The 22,297-nt window shown below is 41.6% G+C and overlaps 1 protein-coding gene across 8 annotated transcripts in view; it reads right to left on the reverse strand.

Moving 5' to 3' along the window:
- The window catches only part of MDN1 (midasin AAA ATPase 1), a 314,285-nt gene that overhangs the window by 101,581 nt on the left and 190,407 nt on the right, over nt 1-22,297 (reverse strand). For 5 of the 8 annotated variants that reach the window (XM_075862155.1, XM_075862154.1, XM_075862151.1 and 2 more), the window contains exons 52-60: nt 15,111-15,217; nt 11,758-11,891; nt 9,672-9,841; nt 9,014-9,140; nt 7,475-7,685; nt 6,491-6,719; nt 6,284-6,392; nt 3,459-3,629; nt 454-665 (exon numbers count right to left, since the gene is read on the reverse strand). In XM_075862155.1, the coding sequence (XP_075718270.1) occupies nt 454-665; nt 3,459-3,629; nt 6,284-6,392; nt 6,491-6,719; nt 7,475-7,685; nt 9,014-9,140; nt 9,672-9,841; nt 11,758-11,891; nt 15,111-15,217 (1,470 nt within the window). The remainder of the gene's footprint in view (nt 1-453; nt 666-3,458; nt 3,630-6,283; nt 6,393-6,490; nt 6,720-7,474; nt 7,686-9,013; nt 9,141-9,671; nt 9,842-11,757; nt 11,892-15,110; nt 15,218-22,297) is intronic. The other 3 variants (XM_075862158.1, XM_075862156.1, XM_075862153.1) reach the window with 1 other exon arrangement.

Raw genomic sequence — 22,297 nt, forward strand, 5'->3', positions numbered from 1 at the left:
ACACAAAATGCAGGGGGAGAGATACTGCTGCAGCTTCCCCTCCTCAACTGCTTTCCTGTTTCGAATTTACCTTTTCATTGAATTTTTTTTTTCTTTTTGAGCGAGTAGGTTTATAAATGTTTTCCAAGAGCCTGCACACAGGTAAACCGGAATGACCTGCTACTGGAAGGTGAGGAAGATGCATCTTCCTCTTAATAACAAATACTACAAAGTTTTATATATTCCATGTACTGTATATTGGTATTGTTACGAGCAATAAATAAAAAAAGATAAACACAATGAGTACAAGTAACAAGTTGTTGCTGCTAAGACAGGGGATAAGTTTGTAGTGCAGTTAAAATAAAATATTTGGGTAAAGATAAAGCATGGAATATACTGAGAAAACTTGAAGGAAAAAAAAATAAAACATACTACAATCTTAATTCCTTATTTTTATCTTTGCAAATTCTGTACCTAAAACTTGCCAAGGAAGACACTGCCATATTAGTCCAGAGAGTGGAACTGATTTCATGAAGTTGCTGAAGTCTCTCAACCCGCTCTCCAAGGCTCACAAGTGAAGACAGGACTTGAAGCCCATTCACATCCCATGACGCCGCCTTGCTGCTGCCTGTCAGAACTTCACAGAAGCATTTTGACAACACAGCTCTGTTTAAAATACCAGGACCCTGAAAAAAAAATAACAGTTTAACAAAATACTGTAGATAAAGGCATGGTTCATCTAGAAGCATTGTGCTTTGTCCTTCAATGGTAAAGCTTACAAACAACTGACAAGAATGAGACGTTAGAAATTAAAGGGATTTTCAGAGACTTTTATATTGATCGTCTATCCTTAGATTGGTGGTGGTCAGACTGCAGTACCACCAGCAATCAGCTAACTGAAGGAACTGCAGCGACCAGCGCTGCGTCCTCTTCATAGTTTACAAGGCACAGCGCCGTAAACATAGAAAAGAACACAGAAAAAGTAATGCAAACCTGTAAATCGATCTTCGTGCACTAAATTGGGGCACGATATCCCAAAATATGTAATTATTAGAAACAAACGATTGGGTTCTCTAACAAGCACTCAGACCTATATAATTTAATATATTTGATCATATATTAAAATGAACAAGAACATTCATAAACACTGTACACATTCTTCAACAACCTAACTGCGGCAATACTTACACATTGTCCAGAACGTGCATTAAAGGGGTTTTCCAGCCTCTAAAAATTGATGGCCTATCCTCAGGATAGGCCATCAATAGCGGATGGGTCAGGGTCTGACTCCTGGGACCATTGCCGATCAGCTGTTTTGAAGGTTCCGCAGCGCTTGTACGAGCACTGCTTCCCCTTCATTTCTTCATGGTCACTGTTAATCTTCGACACGCATTTAGCGGCTATGAATTGGAGAAAAGGCTGCAATACCTGTGAATCGCCGCTAAACAAGTGTTGAAGATTCACAGTGAGCAAGTAGAAATAAAGGGAAAGCAGCGCTTGTACGGTGGGGGTCCCGGGAGTCGGACCCAGACCTATCAGCTATTGATGGCCTACCCTGAGGATAGGCCATCAATTTTTAGTGGCTGGAAAGCCCCTTTAATAACAGTAAAGATAAAAAAACAATACAGTATGCATAACGTATTGATTTTGTTTTCCCAATTTTTTAACGGCCTTTACGGTTACTAATGCACGTAATGTGTGGGTATTGCCACGGCTAGGTCTGAAGCATGTGTACAGCATTTATGAATTTTCATGCTCATTTTTATATCTAATAATAAATCAAATAGATTTTTTTTATAAATTGAATTATGTGTGAAGACAGTGGGGGGCAATTAATGAAGACTGACGTTTTAAATGCCAATTTTAAAAGTTGGAGTGAGATGCACCTAATTCCTTGATAGGCACGTCTCTTAATAAATTAGGCGCATCATTGACAGTCTGTGCACCAGAAAATCAAGTTACGAACTAGAGATTTGCGGTATAATTTATGCAAGTTTTCTGGCGTAAACCATAGTAAATTTTTTGACCTGCTAGGGCAGGTATACGTCAGTACACCTTTTTTTGAAGGATGGAACAAACTACTCAATTCATCCGGAGGTATTCTGCAAAAAAAGCAAACAATATACCTCAATACTTTTTTCTTTATTTTTTAACATGGAAGCCTATGGGTAATGAACGCCACTGTATAGCATTCTTCACAGGTATAGGTTAAACGTATTTGTAAGAAAGCTCCCAAATTCGCTGTCCATATATGGACAGTGATGTCAGGAGCATCCCAATGCCGGACTCCCCAGGCAGAGCATTGGAACCGCTTTAGCCATGGGTTTGGGGAAAATCCTGACATATATGTACAGTGACATCAGGGGCTCCTCCAGAGCCTGAGTTCCCCGGCCAGAGCGCTTCCGATGCTTTGCCCAGGGACTCCGGCATTGAAAAGCTCTCGACATCACTGTCCATATAGACGTCAAGGGCTTCCCCAGGACCAGAGTCCCCAGCCAGAGCGCTTGCGATGCTCTGGACAGGCAATCCGACATTGTAGCGCCTGAAATCACTGTCCATTGTACCTATACAGTGGGATATATTTCAACTGTCCGTCTAAAGTATATAGACGGAAGGCTATAATATGATGTGAACAGCATAAATAATCCAAGTTTATCATGATACCAATTCAATAAAATCTTGCGCCATCCAGTAAAAAAAAAAGTGTATGTTAAACGCATACTTTTTTAGCATGGTAGTCTATAGCCACGATGCATATTACCTTCTGGTTTGCTGTGCGGGTTGGCATGCAGCAAATCCACAGCATAACACAGTGTTATGTAGCAAAGTAAATTGCATTTCAAGTAATCTCAATTACACTTAATTTTTCTCTATGTAAATTGACCTGCTGGTGTGTCATTTTAAATCTGCAGCATGTGTATTTATCTTGCGTTTCTGTCTCAGAATTGTATCTGACAAGTTTCTACATAAAAAAAAAGTTAAATAAAAATAAATAAAAAAAAATCGGCAGCATAATATGCACATAAAAACCAATAAAATACATCAAAATCAGGTGCAGATTTTACCTGAATTTATCAGAGGTTTTAATGTGAATTTTCCGCACCAAATTACGCAGTGTGCATGTATCCTATGGACGATGGATGGCATCTGTCAGAGCCATCCAGTAACATTTTTTATTTTACCATGGGAGTTTGTGTGTGGCGGATGCCCGACGAAGGCGCCATCTGCAGTCCATAGACTCTCATATTTGAAACCGTTAAATAAATACTTTTTTTTACTGGACGGCTGCGTGTACATTAACTCAACTTTTTTTTTTTTTTTACACGGAGTCTATAAGCGACAGATGGCATCCGTCAGGTATTTCTTTTTTTACACGTTTGTTTCACGTCTCACATGAATAACCCTTTTAATAACATCACAATATTAGTCTAATAGTATATGATGATATACAGTTGTTGTGAAGTGCATTTCTTACAAACCTTCATAGAAAGTTCCATGAGAGCTTGTGGAATGTTGGCATCATCTGGGCAGGAGTGTAGTTTCCAGGATGCCCAATAATCTGGGTCAGTGGTTACAGTACTATTCCAGAAAGACGCCAATACGCTGCTGATCATCTCGGACCACAATAATGCAACATCACTGGAGTTAACCTGTAATAAAAATCCTTAATTTAAGTGCAAAAAAAAGTCGATTCGTTTTTTACTGAACAGTACGGAAAAGGAAAATCAAATCTAAATGTATACCTGGGGAAAAATAAAGTACCCATTAAATCATGGAGTCTAAAACAACAAACCCCTATAAAGGTTGCAGATTTTCAGTACAGGTTCTGCCCAAAAATGCGCAATAAAAACCAGCGCAGTGCATATAACTGTACTTCTCACAACGCTCTCCGCATACTGCAAATTTTCAAATTTGTAGCATACCTCTAATGTTGCCGATTTGCCACACATTCACAGCAATATATCCCAGGAGATTTCTTCCACCAAATCTGAATTAACCCTAAAAGCAAAGGGGGAACTTACTTTTCTACACCAGTTTTCTGGCATAGAGAAGTTGCAGAAGGGCTCAAAAGTTTTAGCCTTTTTACGCCAACTTCAGCCCTTTTATGAAAGGGGGCATGGGTTTACAACGTTGCTGTAGGTGCCGTTTTACATATAAGGCCCCGACACTGCCCGGTGTCAAGACCTTGTACGAGCTGCCACATGCTGAGGGTACATGGAGGAGAGAAGTGTAGCGATGAGGGTATACCCACATTTGTATATGATGTCCGATAAAAGGGTTGGGGGGAATGGATGGCGCACAGCCAGCGGGAAGAAGCGACAAGATTTATTAAGAGGCATGCACTTAATAAATCTGTTGCATCTTTTTCCAGGGAGGATGATAATCAAGACTGGCATTGTAAATTTGCCCAAAAACATTTAGTTTTGTATGCAGAACCTTAACGTAAATATCCACCGTTGAGAATCATTTTGGTTAATTTCCTTTGTAAACAGATTAAATATTTTGCATTGATATTTTTTTTTTTATAGATTGGAGCGCAGTTTTTCTGTTAGAGAGCTCCAAATCCTCTGTATAAAGTTCAATTATAGAATTCTGGCAACCTGCAACCACCACTAGGGGAGTATACTGCAGTAAGACGTATATAGCTGCCATTGAATTCAATAACGGTCATGTGTAAGCTCCCCCTAGTCGCGACTACAGGCAGCCAGAATTGTATGGCTCAGTGAAGGGAGGCAGGGCATTTGCAGCTCTGTATTAGGAGTAGGGTTGTCACGATACCAGAATTTTGACTTGGATACCGATACTTCGTGTAGTATTGCGATTTCGATACCAAAACGATACTTTGCCGATGTGAGGCGCGTGGTATGATGCTGAATTTAACCTCCATGTGCCTCACATTAATAGTAATTAACCCCATCATGTTTCTCAGTCATAATGGGTTAATGTGTGAGGTACATGATGGGGTTAATTACTATTAACGTGAGGCACATGGAGGTTAAATTCATGACACCTCGTGCCTTACATTAATAAGTGAAAGAAGTTTTTAATTTTTTTTACAGCGTACACATCATAAATGACGCAAAAAAAAAAAATGTTGTGCAGGTTATTACGGCCGCGCCAATACCGAATATGTATGTTTTATGTATTGAGACTTATTTTAATGTTTATTGTAAAAAAAAAAAAAAAGGCGTATATGTATTTTTTAAATTTAATATTACTTTATGTTTTTACTTTATTTTTTAACTTTAATGTACTGGCATATATCAGATATATGCCAGTACATTAGCCTGTATACGTATAGTACACAGGCAGTTGTTAGGACATACCTAAGTATTCCCTAACAGGAAATATGGTAAGACAGCCCTGGGGTCCTTCAATGGACCCTGGGCTGTCTGGCCATATATGGTATGGCCCTCGATCGCGTCACAGGAATTTCCTGTGACACGATCCAGGGGCATCCCCCCTTCTCATTTTCCCCTGAATGCTGCAGTCAGCTTTGATCGCAGCATTCAGGGGAATAACGGCGGAGATGAGAGGTTGGGGAATAACGGCGGAGATGAGAGGTTGTGTAATACAGCCATTGCCCCGCTCCTAACATAAGTGCGCGCGGTCAGCATGAAGTGATGCGGCCGGCGCTGCACTAATGGACGGCGCAGGCACTGACAGAACATGGGGGTGTTTTGCAGCGTGCCCACCATGTTCTGGCTTCCGTGACACCGCTCATTAGTGTAGGGCTGCCCGCATCACACCATGCTGACGGCGCGCACTTGTCAGGACTCAGAAGCGGGGCAATGGCTGTATTACACAGCCACAGCCACGCTCTCATACATTCATGTGTTACTATACTGAGCTGTGCGGCTGCACTGCTTAATATCGAAATACATAAAACAACGATATCGAACCGTTTGGCGATGCACGTGCATCCCAAATTAGGAGAAAAAAAAAAGTGATGTTACCTCAATCAAGATAGATTATGTCATTAACAATCACAGAATTTTGGACCTTAAATTGAATTCCCACATTTAAACTTTTTATCTGCACAGCTAGCACTGCAATGTTCAAGATTTCTTAAAGGATTGTGGGTTAAAAAAAAAAAAAAAAAAAAAAGCACTAGTTAATTGTATAATTAATAGTTGCTTCTATAAAATAATATCTCTATAACACAGTGCCATACAGAAGCATACAGTGCCAGATGGAGTGCAAAAGTCTCTAATAAATAAAGGCTCCATGTGCCACTGTTCAGGCTCCATGCACACTGCTCTACTGTGTACCTGCCTTTTTTTCAGAATAAATAAAGCAATACCTCAGATCGCTGACTAAGGTAGCAGAAGGCTCGAAGCTGCTCTACAGATACTGGCGTATGTTCAAGGCAAAATGCAACCAGCTGGTTTAGGTCTGACTGTATGTTTTTTCTGCAGAAGAAAAGATAAAGACGTGGTCAATAATTATTCAACAGATAAAATTACTGCATGTAGTACGGTTTCCTTATATAAAGTGGTCAAATACTCACCTAACATAGTAAGAATGGGACAACAGATCAGTAATCATTTTGTACTGCCACAAGAGCATGAGGTACTCCATTCCAGGCCACATTTGAACCCGACATGAAAGTTTTGCCAAACATTCTTGGTTTAGTGGTTTACACACACTCTCTTCTTGACTGTTGTCTCCAGGACCAAGAAGAATACCTTGCTTCTTTACATGCGATCTCAGTAATTCCACAGACTCAATTAGATGCTCTTAAATTAAGAAGACCATAAATTATGGGTAATTGTAAGAATGACGAAAGCTTATTTTAATCAGACATTTAAGAAAAATACGACAGAATACAAAAAAATTAGCAGTAAAAGTTCCTTAACTAACACTCAGCTGGTCAGAAATTCTAATAGCAATGGCTTTCTTAAGGCCCTTTTAACACGGGCCAATGATGGGGCGAACGAGTGTTCATATGAACGCTCATTAACGATCATTGCGCTGTGTAAACAGGGCAAACGCTTAGCCATTGAACAAGCAAAAGCTTGTTTGTCAGCTGATCAGATCTTTTAATCGACCCAAAAAAACAGTTGCTTGCCACAACTGTATGTAAAGAGGGGATGTGCTGCTGACAAGATGCAAAAGCATGGAGATGAATAATCATAACAATTTTTAGGGACCCTATACACTCTGATCATTGCTCCATTTAAATGGAGCAAACGAGCTCTGATCCACATATGCTGTATTGTCGATCGCCGCTCGTTTCCTGGACAAAAAAAATCTACCTGTAAAAAAAGGTCCCTAACACTACTACAAACTAATCCAGTCTCTCAAAAGATCAGATGCAAAAGACTCAGAGATAACAATTGTGATTTAACAAACTAAAGGTATTTTATTGTACACCTCCTCTAAAACCATAAACGCCATCATAAAATGTGAAATCTATAGCTTTACAGAAATGCTGCTAACCTGTTAAAATAGATCACACAAAATACGTGACTTAACAAAAAAATAAAGTTACCAATATTAACGTCTTCTTGTTGATTTGCTTTAAGAATAGATGCCCAAGCTTGCAGCAAGTTGAACTTTGCTTCCGTAGCTAAGCAAGCCGCCTTTAACTTGCAGATCTCCAGCTGCCATGTGCTGTCCTGTTTCACTGGCCTCAGGTCTATGACACTAAGTGAGGCACTGAGTGCTTTTAATTTCTGCACACATTGTACTACAAAATCCTCCTGTATAAGATGAAATAAAACGTTGAAGCAGGAAACCAAGAGAAAATGTATTTACACACCAAAAGGACATAACAGTAACAAGCCAATGACCACATCTATAATGATGCTAATGCTGGGTACAGACACAAATTTCTCGGGACAATCTGGAAGATAAAGATTGTTTGTACAGTTAATTGGAAGAGTTTTAGGTGACAAAAAATTGGGTCAGGAAATTACAGACACAACGGAAGACTATTGTCCATGTTCGAAGGTATTTATGTTTAAGCTAATGCAGAAGTACTACAGGTTTTTTTGTTTTTTTTAAATCAAAAGGCTGAAGAGTGTTTTGCCACAAAAATCTTAAAGGGGTATTCCCATCTCGGACATTTATGGCATATCCACACAAAACTCCATAAATGTACGGAAGACAGGGGTTCCACATTTCTCTTAAAGGGGGGCCCCCTGACCCAGTCCTACATTCTGCTGCTAGGCTCTAGCCACTGTCTGACGAGGTGGCCGGGTTATCCGGAAAAAGACAAGTGTTTTGCTCCGTAGTTTCCGGAACTCTCTTAGAAGTAAATGGGAGTTTGAAGAACCATGTAGCAAAGCGAGCCACGCTGTTTCTAGAGCTCCCAAGTTCTGAAAAGCACTCCACTCGCTGTGCTACGCTGTTTCCGTGAGTTGCATTCACTTCTCTGGGGGTTATGGAAACTGCGTAGCAAAATGTGCCCAGCGCCAAAAGGTAGGACGGGGGTCAGGGAGAATCGCTCTAAAAAGAGTTGTGAGTCCCAGAGTAAGGACCTGCACCTATCAAACATTTATGGCAAATCCTGTGGATTTTATTTAAACTGTAATTTTCGTTAAAGGATTTGCATTTCAAAAAGTATTCAAATGTAGAATATACGATGTACAAGAGAAAAAGTTTTTTAGGTATTATATCAAAAATAGGTCAAAGTGGAGAAACACATAAAGAATGCACAACATTCAACATAGTGGGATTGACCTCGATTTGGATGATCTCTTCCACTCTACATCTGTACTGGAGCTGAATCATCTTATAACCTTCCCTACTGTGAATCTACAACTAAATTACATCCTAAACCCCCCCAAAAAAGAAAGGAATGAAAGAAAACCCCACTCTGGTCCTTGAATTGTCTAATACAATTACAATGCAAACTTTTATCCACTGAACACAGTTTCCAGTATGCCCAATAATGCTTCATAACAACTAAAACAATTTTACCATATCTACCAAATAGTGGGTATGGACGCTTACTTTGCTCAGTGAAGCTATATGTGAACTAATAGGTTAAATAAAAGTTATATTGTCATGAACTAAATATAAATACCTTGAATGGTAGTGGTCTACCTAGAACTTTCTGCAACAATTTTATGCTTGCAGGTGACTGAGAAGACGACGATCCAGAGAGACACTCCTGAATATTTACAGATATGGACTGGACTTCTTGGGAAAGCCTAGAACAGAAACAAATTCACACTGTGCTCTGCAGCGGACTTTGAGCATGAACCTTTTACAAGTACTTTAGGCTAGGACTGCACTGCGACATCAAGTCACACACAAGTTGCAGGGCAAATTTTTGCTAGAAAAGTTATATACGATTTGCAATTAAATATCCAGCATCTGTCACATCACGTCGCATGTAGTAATGAGACCTCTCGTTTACAATAATTACTTGCGATGCCCGCTTCATGCAACCAAAGTTGCCATGTATCTCTAGAGTTTACGTCAAGTCACATCAGGAAAGCAGGGATTACCGTGTATAAACTAGCATAGCAAGGCCGCTGAGTAGCAGAATGGATCGAAATAAAATGGAAAACCGTTTCCAATTTCAGGGGGTATATGTACTAAAAATATTTTTTACATAAAGAATGGAAATCATAATGGAGACTTGTAGAAGTTATTTTTATGACAAACAGGAAAAATACTCTTAGTGAAAGAAAAGAAGAAAAACACCAAACTTTAAAAACATTGCTCTGACAACGGACCCCAACCTGTGAAGATCATCATGTCCAAGGAAGATTTGCGAAATCTGCTTCACTGAATGCTTAGCAACCCAGTTCCAGTGAAGTGTTAGCAAAGCTAGATCATCATTCTCTAAGCCAACATTTTCAGACACCAGCCTGAACCGATCACGCCACCTGAGGCAGGAGAAAACCTGCAAGACGGAATAAGCAAATACAGAACATTAAATATGAGAAAAGGAAAAACAAGAAATTCCTTATGTCTTAGGGTATGTTCACACGCAGTGTTTTCAGATGTAATTCTGCCGTATTACGCCTCGAATTACGCCTGAAAAAACGCCCCTAATACGCCAATGGCTTTCAATGGGAATTACGATGTTCTGTTCCCACGAGCCTTTATTTTACGCGTCGCTATCAAAATACGGCGAGCAAAATGACGGCTCGTCAAAAGAAGTGCAGGACACTTCTTGGGATGTTTTTGGAGGCGTTTTTCATTGACTCCATTGAATAACAGCTCCAAAAACAGCCGTAAAAAATGCAGCGAAAAAGGCGAGTTGTTAAAAAAACTTCTGATAATCAGGAGATGTTTTCGCCTGAAAACAGCTCTGTATTTTCAGACATTTCTGGTCCCTGCATGAGATAAAAAAGGTATAATTACAATCACAGACATATATATCACACAAACAGCAGTATACCTATACCTACAAAGTACAACGCTAGCCAGGAGATCAGTACCGGGATGAGAGGGGACCGCTGCTGCACCCGACGCGCGTTTCCCTGTTGCTTCGTCAGGGACCACTTCTCTGTGATTTACAGAACAGCGAGATCTCGCTGTAAATGACAGTTTACAGCGTAATCTCGCGAGACTACGCCTGCTATGCTGTAAATCACAGAGACACTACAGAAGTGACAGGATTCTGAATACATAGCACGTCCTGGCTGGAGGTAATGTAAATTCATTGTCAGGACACTGCAGTAACGTTATAGTGTGTATGTATGTGGCTGCACATAGCGATATAGCTATATCGCTATGTGCAAAGTAAATGGAGAGAAGTGTATGACGCTGATTGGTCACTGATTGGTCAAAATCATACACTCCTCTGTACAATGCCCACTTGGCCATATAGTAAAACACTGCTGTAATCTACATTACAGCGCCGATCACATCTTGTACAAGATAGGCCACTTATAATGGGGTGACAGAGCCTCTTTAACTGGTACCCGACCGCTGGCTGTATTTTTACAGCGAGCGGTCAGAGTCCTTAAAACCCGAGCCATAGACTTTTTATGGCTCGGGTTTTAACTTGCTGCCCACGCGATTGGGCAGCTGAATGTCGGGTCTCCGGCTGTCAGTGACTGCCGGGGACCCTGAGGAGAGGATAGAAGCAGCTTTAGCTGCTTCTGTCTTCTCCGATGTCTTTTTACACAGCGCTCAACGAACGCTGTGTATAGGAATAGAGACAGCAGCGGTGCTGTCTCTATTCCTCCCGGTGATCATGTGACTGGTCACATGATCGCCGGGTGCCGTCACTAACAGACTGCTGCCGGGTCTTACTAGACCCAGCACAGCCCAGTTAGTGACAATCGTCACTATGAGAGGGCTGATTTCCCCTGTAACTGGGGATTTCCCCTTCATTAATAAAAATTCTAAAATAGCAAAAAAGGTGTGTATAAAAACAATAAAAAAAGAAACCTGCATGGTCTACGGAAAAAACCTCGCAGAAATCACGTCGTTAGCCCAACAAATAAAAAAGTTATAACCATTTAACTAACACGTGCTAAAAATGGCTAAACGGTGTCTGGTCCTGAAGGCGCAAAATAGCCCGGTCCTGAACTGGTTAAAGACGAGTTAAAACATCAAAGTAACCATCAGATTGAATCATTTCACTACTTATAACTGGTCCAGGCCTAAATAATTGGGGCACAAATATTTTCACAACAGATATCAAAAACAGTAAAAGTATTGTAAAGTTATAAACCTAGGGAAGCTGTTAACACATTGAGAAAAAACAGGACTAGCATCCAATTGACTGTTTTTAACAAGGAAATATTCTTTTTTACGTTTACTTTTCAAATGAGCACTAGAACACATATATAAACCAGATCCCACCTTACTAGTTGCTTCATCTGTCAATGGAGAAAGGCTAGACTCAAGGCATTCACACACAAGCATGTCCCAGAGGTCAAAAAATGCAGCAAGATGGGCTACCACTGGATGAGGAAGATCCTGATGGACAGCTGGATCTATTAATACAAATCATAAAATAAATCAAATATATAGTCTTTCATAAGATTGTATTTCCCCCAAGGGTTGAAGCACGCCACTGTTGTGTAGACTATATATTTGCCTCCAACCGAAGCAGTACATGAATATAAGGTAATGCAGTAACAGGGAGTTCAATTTCACCATTACAGCCTATCACAAAATACAGAGACTTGTTTATGCCAGTCTATAGTCTGCCTGTGGGAAGCCGGCTACGAGTGTCACGAGTCTACAGTCTGCCTGTGGGAAGCCGGCTACGAGTGTCACGAGCCTATAGTCTGCCTGTGGGAAGCCGGCTACGAGTGTCACGAGTCTATAGTCTGCCTGTGGGAAGCCGGCTACGAGTGTCACGAGTCTACAGTCTGCCTGTGGGAAGCCGGCTACGAGTGTCACGAGCCTATAGCCTGCCTGTGGGAAGCCGGCTACGAGTGTCACGAGTCTATAGTCTGCCTGTGGGAAGCCGGCTACGAGTGTCACGAGCCTATAGTCTGCCTGTGGTAAGCTGGCTACGAGTGTCACGATTCTATAGTCTGCCTGTGGGAAGCCAGCTACGAGTGTCACAAGCCTATAGTCTGCCTGTGGGAAGCCGGCTACGAGTGTCACGAGTCTACAGTCTGCCTGTGGGAAGCCGGCTACGAGTGTCACGAGCCTACAGTCTGCCTGTGGGAAGCCGGCTACGAGTGTCACGAGTCTACATCCTGCAGCCTACTGACTGCTGGAAAGCCCAAGAATAAAAACTTCTCACCGCTTTCTAGCTAGGGGTGTACTGGCAAATGGCAGAGAATAGAGAATTACACGTTACCAGATACTTAACAGATATAGGACGCAGATATTTTAGGCCTTGAGGTAGCAATGATTCGTTTCTTATCACTTCGTTCAGAGGGCAATAACTTTAATTTTTCTGTCGGTATAGCTGTATGAGGGCTTGTATTTGTTAATAGAACCATTGTGGGGTAGATACCATGTATTAAAAGACTTTTGATTGTATTTATATCATTCCTCCCAAATAAATGCAATTTCGAAATTTTTTGGAGGGTTTCATTTTTATGGCGTTTGAGGAGTGGTAAAAATGACATGTTCGCTTTATTCTGCAGGTCATTATGATTAAAAGGTATCCAAATTTCAACAGATTTTTACTACTTTTGCACATTAACCACATTTTTTCAAGTTTATTTGTTTTTGTGTCGCCACATTGAGCGTTATAATTATTTTTACTGTGAATGGTGCAGTATGATGGCCTGTTTTTTTTGTAGTATGAGCTGTCTTTTTTTTAATGGCACCACTTTCAGGTACTTATTAACGGTTATTAACTTTTCTGAGAGGGGGGGGGATAAAAAAAAACAAAAAAACTATTCTTGACTCGTAAACACTGTACAAACCCCATTAAAAGAGGCTCAGAGGATGGGAGCATTAACTTCAGATAGTTGTTTTCGCTGCTAGTCGGATGTTGATACTTATTTACATTGTGTGTGGTTGTGTCCCAGAGTTGCCCCCCTTTTGGACAGAGGTAGTGGAGTTTCTATGCACACACTTTGAATTTCCACGACTAGTTAGCCTTCAGTTGTGCCTATTGGGCATTCTGAATGAAGTTATACAGAGCCATTATGACAAGATATTTTTTCATTTTGTTATTTTCTGTACCAGGAAGATTGTGATTATGGCCTGGAAGGATACGGAAGATCCGAGCTTGGCACATTGGAAGCAACTGGTGAACAAACATATACCCATCTACCAAAAATATATCACAGCAGAGGATACCCTGATAAATTTGGTAAAGGTGGTTGGAGACTCTGGAAACTGCGGTCTAATTGTTACTTATTGAATAACAGTAGTTGGGGGGTGGGAAGGTCAGAGCACTAGTTTGAATGTGAGTACATTTTAGGTGTCTCAGGCGTTAACTGATGATGTTCTTCTATGTCCTGCATATGCAATTTATCTGCTTTGGATTGATTCTCATTCACTGTATTCACTCGGTCAAAAAGTCATTAGCATAAATCTAAAATAGGTCATAACTTGGTCAAAATTGATCGTTTTTCTAAATAAAAACCACTGCTGTTATCTACATTACAGCGCCGATCAGATTATGTAGGAGATAGGGAATTTATAATCTGGTGACAGAGCCGCTTTAAGCTTATGGCCCAAAGATCTAAGCTCAGAATACGAAGAATAAAATGACATACTGCGGATTTGAAAGCCTAACCACAAAACACGCACAACTTTCCTGTGTTTTTTTCCCCCAGTGTGTGGCGGAGATTTGCAGAAATCTCATCCACTTTTCTTTAACTGTAATTGCTGCAGAATTCCCACACAGCGTATCCTGCCTGTGGGGAAATACCTAAAAAACAGCTAAACTTTATTACACTCTGACTAGGAGACTTCAAAATGCTAGAATGTTTCTGCTGTATACTGCACGGTGGCTCAGTGGTTAGCACTATTGCCTTGCAGTTCATACCCAACTGCATGGGGTTTGTATGTTCTCCCCGTGTTTGTGTGGGGTTCCTCCGAGTACTCCAGTTTCCACCCACACCGCAAAAACATACCGATAGGGAATTTAGATTGTGAGCCCCAATGGGGACAGTGCGGAACTCTGTACAGCGCTACGGAATATGTTGGCGCTATAAGAAATAAAATAAGTAAACCAAAGCATTTTTGCCTACCAGTGTAAAACTGACAAATAATCTATTAGACTGTGCCTTTGCATTGTGGGGCACCGATGAGATGACCGAGGGAGCCGCCTACCTCTGTAGCCACTCATCTAAGGGATTAAAAGGCATGGATCGGAGGCAAGTCCAATACCATTAGTTGCGCGGTATGTAGGCTGTACATTACAGACTGCACCCGCCGCCGATGGCAGCTCCTGTGTCATGCCATTACGTCCTATGGTGGTCAATATTTATTTTTCCTTATTTTCTGTTTAAACTTTGTATGAAGACTGAATGGTGCATACGGCAGCATATTGAAACGTGGCTAAAAATGGAATGCAACCATGGGCTTCTCCCTGAAAATAGCGACAAAAATGTGTTACTTTCCACAGAAGGTACATGGGAGGGTTATGCCACCCACATTATCATATGTTCTATATGTATGTGCTGGTGATTGGTGTTTTTAACGGTCAGAAGGAATTTAATGGTTTTTAAAGTGATTACCCAGAAAACCGCAATAGATATTTACATTCAATACGTTAACAAAACAAACTTTACCTTTGTGAAATTCAACAGCAATTTTCAAAACGCTTATTCTTTTCGGCTTCCTGGATACATGTGCCTCGGTGAAAGATTGCTTTTGTCGGTTGATAAGTAGAATTGCCCTGTCAAGAAAATATGTATCCAGTTAAAACGGAAGATTTTTGCAGTTTTAAACCCTTGCTTTGTCATGCAGTGACTATCTCGGCTGCTGTATTACTTCCTGCTGGATCTTGTTATATCAGGAGCAATGTAAGATGCTTCTCCTGTGCATTATGGAGCAGATAGAGGAGGAGGTTACTGGTGAATCTGAGGAGTCGATCACTAGAAACAGAGATACAAGGAAGGTAAATCCTGTCCCTCACAGGTTCTCGCTCTACTTTCTCCTTCTGTGTGGCTACTGCTGGCTCTGTGTGCATGTGGTTAGAGACTGCGATTAATCCTCTACAAACAGCTGTCTCCTCCTCTAGCTGGGCTACATAAATCTCAGGAAAATCTTATTACATGGGTGATAAAAAATTCTTTATGACGTAAATGATATATCTGTATAAAGTAAAATTCAAACTCTTGCCTAAAAGCGAGTAATTTTTTTTTTTTGCAGATTCACGTCTGTTAGGAAAGGAGTCATTTTAGTTGGTTCTGCCAATTTAGCATTAGTTTTTACAATTATGTACCAAGAGGTACCAAGTAATAGGATGTTATAAGAGCACGGATGTGCGTCACACACCTGTTAAACAAATCATTAAAAGCTGTTAAGAATGTATACTAATTAAAGTTGGGTATTTTTGAAACTTTTAGAATCTGGAGATTTGCAATGGATTGTGGATGGGGAAACTAGAAACAGTCAGGCCAATAAGAAATATTAAATAGACAAAGAAAGAAGAGCTCACATGTTCGTGATAGTGTCCAGGACTCCCACACTACTCTCATTGGAACTTCTGGGTGTCCTACAACAGTGGCCTCTACCAGATAAGAAGATAAATTCTCAGCTGCTGCTATAAGTTTTGTCGGTTTACTTCTTTGTAACTTTTGATCTTGTCTGTATATGTATCAATTGCACTCAAGTAAACTATATCTATAGACTTAGCGATTGTGTGTGGACCCATTTTTTCGCACAATCTTTGTAAAACATCGTCTTACCTCATTCTTTGGCCTTTAGCAAATTTATTCACCAGGCTTAAATTAGACAATTTATAAGAAGAATAGGAGGACTTCCGGTTCCGGCGCTGCCATGTGAGGAGGGAGAAAAGAGCTCTCCAGACCTACGTTGCAAAATAACACCGACTATCATATCCAGCAATCCCTAAAACCACACCGGGAGTGTCAATAGCGACACTACACCGAGCAGCAGGCAGACAAACGAAATTCCAACATCAACAGACGACTCCCCGCGTTTACCGGAGGTTATAGTTGCCGAGGGACCCGAGAAGCCTCAGACCGGACTACGGGGAAGTCGAGAAGTACTGCCCTCACGACACCAGGTAGAGAAAAGACAAGGCAATTGACTGCACTGGTATAGTGCAACGGTTATAAACGACCATGTATTAAAACGGGGAGCACATTTTGGAACCAAACACCATAGCAGCACATCGGGAGATAAGGAGCGCCATCTTCCACTGAGCTCAGAGATAGTCCCGTGCTGGATCAGTCTCGGACCCTTGCAACACACACATCCTGACAAAAATAAGACTTACCCCTAAAGAAAGCAATCAAACTTGAAAAAGGACAAGATGCCACCGGTCACCCGGAAAGAGAAACAGGAGATGGGCCGTCCATCCTCAGATCAGGAAGACATAATGTCCGACGAAGAAGAGGGGGAGGGGACCTCGGCAAAGATAAACTACAAGAAGCTGGCCATTGAAGTAGCCAAACGCATTACACCTGACATCCAAGACACCCTGGCTAATACTGTATCAGCCTCATTGAAGGCACTACAAAACGAAGTGTCACAACATGGCACACGTTTAGATGAAATCGAACAAAGAATATCTCTGCTAGAAGATGACGCAGCAGACGCACATGGCACACTACAGGAACTACTGGCTGAGAAGCAAAAGATGCTATCCAAGATTGATGACCTAGAAAACAGGTCAAGGCGAAATAATATTCGTATAGTGGGAATACCGGAAACAATACTGGCCACGCACCTAAAACGCCTCTGCGAATACGACCTACCGAGAACGCTAAACATGGAGGGACCGTGCAAAGTCGAAAGAGCACATAGAGTGGGCCCCGACAGACAAAATTCACCACAGCACCTAAGAGAGCACGACAAGTTATAGTGCGCTATTTAGATTACTCCGATAAAGAAACGCTGCTACGCTTGTACAAATCCAGACGAGGACCGACGAAAATAAATGGTGGCACGGTCATGCTGTTTGGCGACTGTTCCGCGGAAGTCTCAAAAAAAAGGAAATTATTCAGCAATATCTGCACAGCATTCCATAACAAGGGAATGAAGTTCCAGCTACAATACCCGGCAACATTAAAAGTCACAACTCCAAGCGGTACCATGCAAATATACACGGATCACCAGGAGGCTGAAGCGATGTATAAAGATTTACTTAAAAACCCTGAAACGTCGACAGCAGAAAACAACGTTCCCAGAGGACGCTCGCAGCAGAGAACATCGCACTCGCAGGGACCAGCGCCAAAAGAAAAAAGACCGCTGCAGACCCCAAGACACGGGTAGCAGACACCCAGAACTACAAGCGTGTCGGCTCCTAGGTTGACGGGAGTCGTGAGTACCAGAGACGACTGAAATTGGAAATAATTTGTCTGTTATTAGATATGATATATATAACAGTAGTCGATGCTAAATGATATGGGAAAATAGTGGTACAAAGTTAAATCAGAAAAATGCATAACAATATTGATTACAGATGTATTGTAAATTGGGGATTGCTGACTAGGCCACAAATAGATGTAGGTTAGAGAACATCACATGTCAGAAAAAAGAGAAGTCCTGAGAAAAAATGAGGGGGGGAGTTGGGAATCTCCGATGAACATGGAGAAAGTTGAATTGTTATCTAATAGTTGAGTTCTATGGTTAAATGGTGGTCACATTAATTCAATTGAGTTATACTACACCAAATTCAAAACTCTCAGCCACTCCTTATTAGCATGTAACACTCACTATATGTCACAGACACAGGGTCAGACAACGAAATCACTAAATAGAAATACCCTCTATGAAAGTAGTGACATGGAACGCCATCTTGGTAAAATGAAAGCGGACTTAGCCTTGCTCCAGGAAACACACCTGGAAGAAAAAGATTTTTTTAGGCTGCGTAAATTTTGGGTGGGAACGGTATACGGATCCCCAGCAATTAAAAAAAAAAAATGGGGTGATGATCTTAATACACAAAAACTTTGCCGCCACTTTACGATCTAAAAATGTAGACGCAGAAGGGCGAGTACTACAAGTACTACTAGACACACCACTGGGAGAAATTAGCGTATACAATATATATGCACCTAACACAAACAATCGCGCCTACTTTCAGAACCTCCAAACATTGATTATAGCTGACACATGTACGATGAAGTTGATAGGGGGGGACTTTAATTCAGTACTATGCGCAGATGAAGATAGGAGACGAAATAACCACGCACCGACGCTAGCCACAGATGGCGTATTGCCTGAATTTACACAGGCTACACAACTAACCGATAGCTGGAGATATAGTCATCCGGATGACAGGGAATACACCTACTTCTCTCCATACCACAAATCCTGGTCTAGAATAGATTACATTTTTTTTAAGCCATTAGCTACTACAACGCGTAGAACAGGTAGACATCACTGACATGATCATATCAGACCACGCACCAATGCGGCTAGTGCTGACACGACGCACACCCCAGGGGGGATTTTATCCCATGGAGATTCCCTTCAAATCTAGCAGAAGATGGAGACTTTCAACAGCGGATTAGGGGATGGTGGTTGGAATATGCCAGTGATAATGCGGAACTTGCTTCTGATCAGGCGCTATTTTGGAAGACTGCTAAAGCTGTATTACGAGGGAGGCTCATATCATACGTCACATTCAGGAAAAAATAGACAACAGAAATACAGAGAAAGTAGTGACAGTCTGAGAGCGGCATATTCCTCCTTCCTAGCTGATCCCAACCCTGAAAAAAAACATAAATGGATAGATGCTAGAAAACAATTTGAAATATGGCTAGATAAAAAGGAGAAGTTTGAGAGGTCAACCTACGAAGCCAAGCTCTTTAGATTTGGCAACAAGGCAGGTAAGATGCTGGCGGGATTGTCTTGAGGGTTCCGTCCACACACACATATTACCAAACAGAGATAGTGAAGGCCATATTCGAGCTAATCCCAGAGAAATGAACGGCATATTTCATGCCTTTTATCAACAGCTTTACGCGACCTCTGGCGGGCCTGGAGATATACGAGGTAGTCCGTTCTTATCCAAGCTGACCCTGCCTACTCTGGACCAGGGACAGTTGGATGATCTGAATGCACCAATAACAGCAGAAGAATTACAGCTAACTATAAAATCATTACCAAATGGGAAAGCCCCGGGACCTGAAGGGTACCCGGCTGAATTCTACAAAATCCTTCAGGAACAAATAACCCCGACGCTACTGTCCTATTTTAATTCCCTGATGAGGGGTGGATCCATCCCGACTGCAACGAAAATGGCCCACATCCGGGTCTTACCCAAACCGGGAAAAGACTTGTTACTACCGAGCTCATATAGGCCCATATCATTAATAAACCAAGATCTCAAGCTGGTATCCAGGATTATGGCAGCCAGGCTAGCTCACTTAATGCCTCTCTTGGTATGTCCATCGCAAGTGGGTTTTATAAAGGGTAGATCAGCAGTCACTAACATCAGGAAAGTGTTGGGAGTCATGGACGGGACGATGGCTTGGCCAACGTCGCACAACCAATCGGCACTTGTATTACTAGATGCTGAGAAGGCATTCGATAATGTTGAGTGGCGGTGGCTGGACATGGTCCTGGACAAATTTAACATACAAGGGGAATTTAGAGTCTATTTAAAAGCATTATACAATAATCCCACGGCGGCTGTTTGTACACCAGGATTCAGGTCAGCAAAGTTGAGGTTACACAAAGGAACGCGGCAGGGCTGTCCCCTATCACCGCTTTTATTTGACCTGGCATTGGAACCATTGATACATGTCTTAGAACATGGGCAGATATATTCTGGCATACAAGTTGGCAAAGTAGAAGTCAAATCTGCAGTATTTGCAGATGATGTTCTGCTGTTTCTCTCTCAACCATCTAAACATCTGCCAAAAATTTTTGAGGTGATACGGGAATACGGGTCATTTGCAGGCTTCAAAATAAACCCAACCAAAAGCGAGCTTTTGGGATTAACAACACACAATCATACAGCAGATACCAGCCTCCAACACCAGGGGATTAAGATTGCGAAAGCGCAGATAACATATTTGGGATCCGGATTGGGCGAACCCCGGGAACCTTATACCACATGAATTATGAAACCATCTTCCGCAAAATAAAGCTAGAACTTCAAAGGTGGAACGCATTGCCGCTCTCCATGTTTGGCAGATGTCATCTGGTCAAGATGATATCATTTGCAAGACTATTGTACCCACTACAAACATTACCTATTCTACTGAAACATAAGGATGTTAACCCCTTCCCGACATTTGCCGTACATGTACGTCATGGAAAGTACTGACTTCCCGCATCTTGCCGTACATGTACGCCAAATGTTTGGGACCGGCTCAGAAGCTGAGCCGGTACCATCATCACCGGATCTCAGCTGTATCTTACAGCTGACATCCGGCTGTAACGGCGGGGACCGAAATTAGCTTCGATCCCCGCCATTAACCCCTTAAGTGCAGCGCTCAAACGCGATCGCTGCACTTAAGGTGTTTGCAGCTCATCGGAACCCCAGTAATGAAATTGCCGGGGTTCCGGTGGCTGCAATGGCAACCGGAGGCCTAATACTGGCCTCCCGGTCTGCCTAGCACCGAAGCCGGTCAAGATCCGCCCGGCGGCGGAGCCTGATCGGCTTCCGTAGCTGCCGGCAAGATGGCGCCGGGTCAGGAGCTGATCCGGCGTCATCAGCGGTGGAAGTCAGCTGTACTGTACAGCTGACATCCACCTGTAACGGCAGGAACCGGAGCTAGCTCCGATCCCTGCCATTAACCCCTTCGATGCAGCAATCGAAAGCGATTGCTGCATCGTAGCGGTTACTAGCAGATCGCCAGCCCTGACAGGCAATCGGGACTGGCGACTGCTGTTATGGCAACAGGAGACACAATGGTCTCCTGCTCTGCCATTACGGAAGCCGATTTAGGCCCCGCCGGGAGGCGAAGCCTAATCGGCTTGCTGTCAGTGAATGACTGACAGATCTAATATATTGCACTACATAGGTAGTGCAATGTATTAGAAAAAAAAAAATCTGACCGTTGGAAATTCAAGTACCCTAGTGGGACTTGAGAAAAAGTGTAAAAAAAAGTATAAAAAAGTGTAAAAAAGTGTAAAAAAAAGTGCACAAAATAAAAGTTTGAAAACAGTAAAAGTTTCAAGTAATCAAATAAAACACAATCCCCCTTTTACTCTTATCAAGTCCTTTATTATTGAAAAATAATAATAAACCATATGTATTTGGTATCGCCACGACCGTAACGACCGGAGGTATCAAAATATTATATTATTTATTGCACGCGGTGAACAGCGTAAAAAAAAACCGTAAAAAACGTTACCAGAGTTTCTGTTTTTTGGTCACTTTGCCCTACAAATATTAGAATAAAAAGTGATCAAAAAGTCGCACGTATCCAAAAATAGTACCTATAAAAACTATAGCTCGTCCCGCAAAAAACAAGCCCTCATACACCTCCGTCGACAAAAAAATTAAAAAGTTATGGTTCTCACAACTTGGCGACAGAAAAAATACATTCTTTTTACAAAAGTAATTTTATTGTGCAAAAAGTTGTAAAACATGAAAAAGTTCTATAAATTAGGTATCGCCGGAATCGTACTGACCCGCAGAATAAAGTTAACATGTAGTTTATAACGCATGGTGAACGCTGTATAAAAAAAAAACGAAAAAAGCTGTGCCAGAATTGCGTTTTTTTGTTTACCTGGCATCCCAAAAAATAGGATAAAAGGTGATCAAAAAGTCGCATGTACCCCAAAATTGTACCAATAATAACTACAGCTCGTCCCGCAACAAACC

Source organism: Rhinoderma darwinii, chromosome 4 (assembly GCF_050947455.1).
Source record: "Rhinoderma darwinii isolate aRhiDar2 chromosome 4, aRhiDar2.hap1, whole genome shotgun sequence".
NCBI classification, from domain to species: Eukaryota; Metazoa; Chordata; class Amphibia; order Anura; family Rhinodermatidae; genus Rhinoderma; species Rhinoderma darwinii.